At 37.1% G+C, this 8,615-nt stretch overlaps 1 protein-coding gene across 3 annotated transcripts in view; it reads right to left on the reverse strand.

Annotated features, from left to right (window-relative positions):
* Ythdc2 (YTH N6-methyladenosine RNA binding protein C2) overlaps nucleotides 1-8,391 on the reverse strand; it is a 65,496-nt gene extending 57,105 nt beyond the window's left edge. For all 3 annotated transcript variants that reach the window (XR_015444737.1, XM_087194716.1, XM_004836185.4), the window contains exons 1-2: nucleotides 8,011-8,391; nucleotides 6,592-6,682 (exon numbers count right to left, since the gene is read on the reverse strand). Coding sequence is in view for 2 of the 3 variants with exons in the window: in XM_087194716.1 (XP_087050842.1) it covers nucleotides 6,592-6,682; nucleotides 8,011-8,209 (290 nt within the window). In the remaining variant the exon portion in view is untranslated. The remainder of the gene's footprint in view (nucleotides 1-6,591; nucleotides 6,683-8,010) is intronic.
* Between the last annotated feature and the right edge of the window lie 224 nt (nucleotides 8,392-8,615).

Raw genomic sequence — 8,615 nt, forward strand, 5'->3', positions numbered from 1 at the left:
TGATGACCTAAACTATTCAAGTATTTATTTGTTTCAACTATTATAGACCTGACTGTATCTTTTATGACTTCTGCAGCTCCAAGAATACTAGGTAAAATGTTACACAGCAAGCCTCCAAATGTTTTGATTAATAACACATATCTCTAATCTAGCAATATAGTACTGGTTAACAGCTCAAGCTGTGAAGGCACACAGACCAGAATTTGAATCCCAATTCTACTAGTTACTGGCTTGTGACTATAAGCAAATTATTTAATGGCCCTGAACCTAAGATAAAAAGAATACATATTTCAAAGGGCTATTCATATGTTTAAGATGGCATCATGTAAAGTATTGCATCTCTAACAGAATAAGCCCCAAATAAGTGAAAGCTATTATAATTATAATCAGGAAAAATATCATTTCTTAAACTCAAAAAAAGTATCCAACTATTTCATAAAATGTTTTACAATTTGTTAATATTGTCATCATACAAGGTATAAAAATGAGCAACAAAGTCACAAATATAATGAAAATTAAATGTAAAATTTTATAATTTTCCTGATTTTCATTAGATTGAAATATATCAACAATATCTTCACTGTAAGAATAGTACTGAACTGGAAATTAACCTATATAATTCTATCTACATAAGTCTTTTAAGTGAGACTTGCATTTTACCAAGATTTTTAATTTCCAGAAATTCCTCTATAAATTTCTTTAATGAATTAGAAGGTTTGCATGTATCATCAACTTTAAATGCTCAGCGATGCTTTAAATTATGAAATTAAAAAGTTAAAACTTAACCTGATCTGAAGTTATTTCCATGATAAATCAAAATTATTGAATTCTAGAGATATTCTCTGTAGTAGGTTCTTTTCCTATGAACCGTTCTCAAACTTCACCATAACTGCTACAGATTCATCATTCTCTGTGAAGTTCACAAAAGTTTAAATACAGAAGATATGCTGAAATGACTACCAGATCAAAAACCAGGCTAGTGTCCATCTAGTAATACTCTTTCAACTAACTGTATGACCAAAATTAAATGATTTTACTTCTCTAACAATGTACATTGGCTAATAAAAGTCTCTGATTAACCTAGCAACTCCAGATTTTCTTAAAAATCATCTTTGGAGAAGGGAATGGAATTAATATGAGAAAATGAAAAAACGGGCACAAAGTCTTTGTAAATACGGAGGAATGGAGAGGTTAAAGGAAGGGTAGGGAAAGGAGGAAAAATAAGAACCCAAAGAGATTATATAAAGGTGCAAATTTCCAATGATGAATGTCATTATATTGTATACCTAAAATGTACCAATAAAATTAATTTTTTTTAAAAAAAATCATCTTGGGAAGGTTTTGCTATATTTCACCTTTAACTAATTTTCTTTTATTCATTCATTCAATTATTTACCATATATTATCTGAGTACCTATCTGTCAGACACTATGGAAGAAGCTAGGATTACAAACTAAAATACACTCCTTCCTCAACAAGCCCATGAACAAAATAATGGATCAAATTGAAACTTTCCTAACCCAAGTCGCCTAATATAGTATATGTGCATTAAAAAACTCATATTAAGCAAATTTAAGTACATAGTGATTACCATTTAAAATGTACTGACTTCAGCTTTAGCACAGCTGATAGAGCAGAAAGACAGCATCAACCTGACAGTTTGTTTTAGTAAAAGATTCAACCTCAGGCTACTACTAGTGCTTGTTCCTACTACATTCAGCACTATAGTGTCAATGATATATGATATCATTCTAAGGTGTCTTGACACTATCCTTTAGTAAAAAGCATAAAGACTTCCTTTCCAAAGCATAATTAACTAGAAACTAGCTAGAAACATACTAGATAAGTACACTGCACAAAAATTTTTACGTAATAAAATGCAATCCCTATATGTAATTTTTAAGCATAAAAGTAAATGTTGCAAGGACTTCAGTCAACAGGTACAAAGTTATAGTTAGCAAAGGAATACATTCTGGTGTTCTACTGCACAGTAGGGTGATTACAGTTAACAATAAGGTATTGCATGTTTCAAAATAGCTGAAAGACAGGATTTTAAATGTTCTCACCAAAAAGAAATGGATAAATATTTGAGGTGATGGATGCACTAATCACCTTGATTTTCACAACATACGTATATACCAAAACATCACACTGTACCCTATAAGTAAACACAATTATTGTTAATTTAAAAAATTAACTGAAAGTAAAGGAAATAAAATTACAGACAAGAGTATGAAAACTTCTAACTTTCTTTGGGTAAAAGCAACCGATGCATGCTACAGTGAAGTTTTAGCATTTCAGTAATTTCAAAAAAAAAATGGGGTTGGGGATGTAGTTCACTTGTAAAGCCCAGGCTTAGTATGTGCAAGGTCCTGGATTCAGTCCCTAGAACTCTACTCCCCCATCCCCAAAAAGGAAAACTGATAATATAATCAAATTTAATACAACTTTAATATTAATTTGTCAATTAATGAGCATGTTACTGAATGTTTAACTCAATAATCATATGCCTTAATATGTTCTTCTTCCAAGTCTGAGAATAAAAGATCGGGTAAAAAGTCAAAATGACTCAAAGAAAATGACTACTTAAAGCTGACAGTCATTAAGGAGTTACTGTCTCTAAAAAGCGAAATACTTAATTTTGTATCTCCACTTATATTTCCATTAGGCAAATAAATGCAAAAATCTAGCTCTGGATCATGTTCAATATTGTAACATAGAATTACAATTTACTACTAGAGTTTGCATCATTCTAATTTATACTTTTTTATAACTACATAGAAACTAATAAACCAACTGACTATTTTGTCACTAAAAGGTACACAGCTGCTTTCGTGTGGTACCACACTATGTGGCAAATACGATGGTCTTAATGGGTCATAAGTAACTTGAAGATAAGATTTATCTAGTATTTTTATTTTAGGTCCTCACAGGACCTAGTACACTACTATAAACTTGCAGTAAAATATAAAAATAATTAGCTAAACATTAACAGTGTTCAAATCCTGACTGACACTTGTTGTGTGATCTTAGAAAAATTAACTTCTCTAGGCTTTAACTACCTCCTCTGCTATACAGGTATCAGATGTTATTAACAGAACCCATCTTACAAAACTGTTGTGAAGTTTTAATGTTAATTGTTTATACATCTAGCTCAATGCCTGTTGCATAATAGTACTTAAATGCTGGCTGCTGTTATTATCATTGGACACAGCAGGATTTCTTTTTCAATGGATGTCTAAAACTTTAATGAGTTCATTAAATCCATTTTTCCTATTTTAGCTAGGGAGAAATGGGGAGGCATGAAACCTTTCAAGCAGGAGGTAAGGGAGGCAATAACCTAAATATGAAAACAGGGTCTCTGTTGTGCCGCATAGCCTTCTGGAAAGAGGTTAGAAGAATACTTCAGTACTAACGAAGTAGTGACTTTAGCAGTCTCAGGATAAGAAACATGTACTCGGGGGTTGGGGATTTAGCTGAGTGGCACCGCACCTGCCTTGCAAGCGCAAGGTCCTGAGTTTGATCCCCGGTACCAGGAAAAAAAAAAAAACGAAAAGAACAAAAAATTAAATACCTACTAATTATCCTAACCAAGGGTGTGAAAGACCTCTACAACAAAAACTACAGTACTCTGAAATAGGAATTCGAAGAAGAAGACATCACAAAATGGATATCCCCACTCCTGGACAGGCAAAACCAATATAGTCAAAATGGTCATACTTCCAAAAGTGTTATACAGATTTAGTTCACTCCCAATAGCACTCCTCACAGAACTAAAGGAAACAATTCTAAAATTTGTATGGAAGAAAATTTGTATGGAACCAGAAGAGACCTATGATAGAAGAGCAAAAGAAATCTTGGGTAAAAAAAAGCAAAGCAAAAGGCATCACAATTCTAGACTTTAAATTATGCTATATACCTAAAGTGATAAAAGCAGCATGGTGTTGAAAAAAGACGTGGATAAATGGAACAAAAGAGAGGATGGAGAAACAACTCCAAGCACATTCAGCTGCCTGACTTTGACAATGGGACCAAAAACTTATGCTGGAGGAAGGATAGCCTCTTTAACAAATGATGCTGGGAAACTGGCTATCCATGTGCAGAAGACTGAATCTAGACCCATATCTCTCACCATGTACTAAACTAAAATCAAAATAGATCAAAGATGTAAATATTAAAACTGAAACATAATTTTTTAGAAAATAAAATGGGTAAAATTTTTGAAGATATAAGCATAGGCAAGGGCTTTCTAAATAGAACCTCAATTGTACAAGAGATAACACCAAGAATCGACAAATGAGATCATATCAAATTAAAAGCTTCTGCATAGCAAAGGAAACACGCGAAAGAGTGAAGTGACAACCCACAGAATGGGAAAAAAATTTGCAAGCTATTCTTCACACACAGGACTAACACCTAGAATATATAAACAACTAAAAAAATTGAGAACCTCCAAAACAGAAGACCCAATCAAAAAAATGGGCACCAGAAATGAATAACACTTCTCAGAAGAAGAAATACAAATGGCCAATAAATACATGAAAAAATGTTCCAACATCTCTGGTCATTAGGGAAATGCAAATTAAAACAACACTGAGATTTCATCTTACTCCAGAAAGATTGGCTATCATCAAGAAATCAGAAAACAAATGCTGACCAATAAACAGGAGAAAAGGAACCTTTCTTGTTGGTGGGAATGTTAACTAGTACAATCTATATGTAAATAAGTATGGAGATTCCTCAAAAAACTAAAACAATCAATTCCATTTAAACTAGCTATTCCCATTTTAGGTATCTTCCCAAAAGAGTTGAAGACATCATATTACAGCGATAAATGCATACCCATGTTTATACCAGCACAATTCATTAATAGCTACTTTACTGCCTGAGGGGACTTTTAGTTTAGGTCAGTGTCCATTTTCAACTTTAAGGTCAGTGCTACAATAGTGGTCAGGTTCCTGAGCCTGCACATATTACTTGTACATAATCCACTAGATAGGTAAATTGCTGTACTTGGAAGTGAAAACAGATGGAGGATTTATCCAAAAATACAGGGGCCAAACATGTTTTGAGATTCAGATCTTTCAGAATCTAGGTAGGTATTAGGGTGCATTTGCAATATGTTATATAGTGCTCCTAAGAAGGCACAGACATCATTTTTAGTCACAATGGTATTTCTACTAGAGAATGTATAAATATTTACACCAAGGTAAAGACTTAATAACCTCATGCCAGTTTAATCAGGAAAATGGATTGCTGCAAGTTTAGAAAAAAATATATGCAAGACATTTCTACATCAGCTACTTTCATGTTAGGACCAAGTTTTTATTAATATTTTAATAAGGTGTTGCTTTCCCTCTTTTCAATCTAAAAACAGGTAAGCTGCAATTTTATCATTTTTTTCCCTTAGTATCAGTGGGTCTCAATCTGGGGCAATTTTGCTCTGCAGGGATCATTTAGCAATGTTTAGAGGTATTTTTCGCTGTTACAACTAGGTTTGGGACTGTTAATGGAATCTAGGGGGTAAAGGCTAGGTACACTGCCGTTTAGCCTGAATGCAAAATAATAAATGAATGAATTATAACACCAAATATGTCAACAGCACCAATACTAAGAAATCTTGCTCTATACAGATACCACTATTGTTATTCCCAATATGAAATACAGCCATCTGTCACTACAACAAATGTATCTTTAGGCAATTTCATTCATTGCATTTACACAAATTAAGGCCACATCATCACTAGGCAATGCAGTCTTATGGGACCACCAATACAGTCTGTCACTGACCAAAACATCATTATGCACCACACAAGTGTAGTTCCACAGAATTTTGGAGTTCTTCAATTTGGATGGCTTAAATGACTTTCCCTCTAAGACCAAAAACTTAAAAAAAAAAAAAAAGCACACACAATTTTTTCTTGTTCCGTTTTAATCATTTCTACTCATTATATTTTTTTTTTTTTAAAGCCAGGCACAGTGGTGCACTCCTATAATCCCAGCACTTAGGAGGCTGAGCCAGGAGGATCACTGTGAGTTCGAGGTCAGCCTGGCTACATAGTGAGTTTAAGGCCAGCCTGATCTACAAACTGAGTTCTTGTCTTGAAAAAAAGATGGGGCCAGGGTAGTACTGAGACAGGCAGGAATCCTCCTGCCTCAGTCTCCTTAGCGGTGGGATTACAGGTGTGTGCCACCTCGCCAGGCTCTATCACTTTTTAATAGTTACTCTTCTTTATTAAGATGCTATAGAAGCCCCAAGTTGGAGTTACTCAACCCTGAATTCTGCCTTGCCTATGTGTGATCAACATTTTAATAAACTTGTTTTTCTCTTGTTAATCTTCTATCAATCTAATGGCAATGAACCTAAGATTGGTACTGGTATTCACAGTTTTGGCGGGGTTTTGCCCTTGGGGTATGACTGGAGGAAAAAAGAAAAATCTGAACTTGGTACAGACCTGAATGATTTTATCTATATACAATATAATTAAGAATGTGAAACTAAAACTGTAATAACTATTTAAATATTGGAAGACACATTTATACTTTTCGGTAAATAATCTCTTTTTAAAGTAAGAAAAGCTATCAGCTCACCCTTTACTTTTAGAGACCAAACCAAGAGACTGACTCAATCGATGAATAAAAGCTCTTTCAGTACTGGTCAAAGAAGAAGGAAATTCCATTTCTGCATAGAAAAAAACAAAATACTGTAGTATTATTTGTGGATAAGCAATTTTCTTTCAAGCAATATACATATAAACAATCTGAAAAACATGCATACAAGCATATAATCAAATCTGTTCTATTTTATGTGAAAAGTAAATATTCATGGGCCAGGATTTAGATCAGTGGCACTTCGAGTGCCTCACAAGCGCAAGGTCCTGAGTTTGATCCCTGGTACTGGGAAAAAAAAAAAAAAAAAGGAAACATTCATTCAATAACTGAATATATACCAGAATTCTGATATTAATTTTTTAAATGTATTAAATCTACACATGATAAAGAACTCTGACATTCACCAAAGATTACTCTTGTTATTTATTTGTGCTGGAATCCTGAGTTAGTCTAATTACTGATGAGCATATTTATTACTATTTTAACTCAGTCCTTAATTGCTTAATTAATAAAAGGCTGGCCAGGCGTGATGGTGCATGCCTATAATCCCAGCACTTGGGAAGCTGAGGCAGGAGGATTGCTGTGAGTTCAAGGCCAGCCTGAACTACGTAGCAAGAACCTGTCTCAAAACAAAAAATTAACAAAAAGCTTATTTCCTTCTGTAATGAAGTCTGCTCAAGCATTACGAATTTCCAACATGAAACTCCATTGTCTATGCTTTCAAAACCCTATGAATTTGTATTTCACTACTTCTAGCTGGATTTGCTTTTTCATATTGCTGAGGCTTTACCTCTGTTTAAAATCACCCTGTCCAGGTCATGACCGAGTTTGGACTAGAGCTTCCACAGTGAGGGTTCTCTTAATTTAAACCAAGAAACTGAAATAGGCATTTAATAAACTGTGGAGACGCCACAGGTCAGCAGCTGCTCTTGTATTATGTGACCCAAGACAAGTAGCTTTCTAACTATAAAGGGGCTGAACAAGCTTTGTAAGCCAAGACAATATAATTTGTCTAAGGGTTTGGCGTGCTGCTTCTAAGATTTAAACAAACCACCAAATGTTGTTATTACGCTTATATATCTGATTTCTTCCACTTTTTTTACGTTTGTAGCTTAAATGCATCCTATTTAAGGCAACACCTATAGCGGCTGACCCAACTGGCTTAGCCGACCAAAGCTGCTGAAAAACCTGGGTAAGAAAAGGTCCCGCTTGGACCAAAGTGACCTTTACCCCTGCTGCCAGACAGATGCCCCGAACCTCGCGGACCCCCTCCCCAAGAACCTTTCGGACCTTCACATCCCACCCGAGGGCCAACCTCGCCCAGGACCGGGCTCCCCTGCCGCGGCGGGGCTGGGGGCGCGAGGGGCGACGGCCGTGGGGGACCGTCGGAAACCTCACCTCGCTGGTCCCCGTACCGGAAGCGCTCCAGGGCGATGTTGACTGCGATCTTCACCTCCTCGTCGATACGAATGTCCTTCAGACCCTTGGCCCGGCGGCCACCCCCAGAGCCACAGGCAGCGAGGCCGCCTCCTACGCCGCCGTCGCCGCCACCGCCCGGAGCAGGCGGCCGCGGGGAGACGCTGCTGGGCCTGGACATGGCCCTGAGGCGATGTTCTCCCAGCGCAGAGGCAGCCAGCCTGCTTGTGACAGCCAGTGACAGGGACTTGAGGATCAGGGGCGAGACTGTACCGCTCCGCAGGCGGGAGGTACCGTGCCGGGGTTGCCGGGACGCCCCCACTCACGAGCACAGCCCACAGCGGCAGAGGCGCCTGCGCCACTGGAGTCCGGGAGCGCCAGCGTGATGACGTCACCGGGCCGCCGAGCACGTTACCTCAGTGCGTCTGCGTAGGCACTAATCGCTGCCTGGGCTCCCAGCAGGGGCTACCTCCTTGCAGATGCTCCCGCTCTCTCCTACTTCCCGGTGAGGTTCATCCTTTCATTCCGTTACTTACTAGTTCGTTTAATAGTGCACTTATTCCTTCAGAATGGGCTCCTACTATGTG

Source organism: Heterocephalus glaber, unplaced genomic scaffold (assembly GCF_053883595.1).
Source record: "Heterocephalus glaber isolate CG9 unplaced genomic scaffold, H.glaber_assembly_v1.0 deba00001606, whole genome shotgun sequence".
NCBI lineage: Eukaryota > Metazoa > Chordata > Mammalia > Rodentia > Bathyergidae > Heterocephalus > Heterocephalus glaber.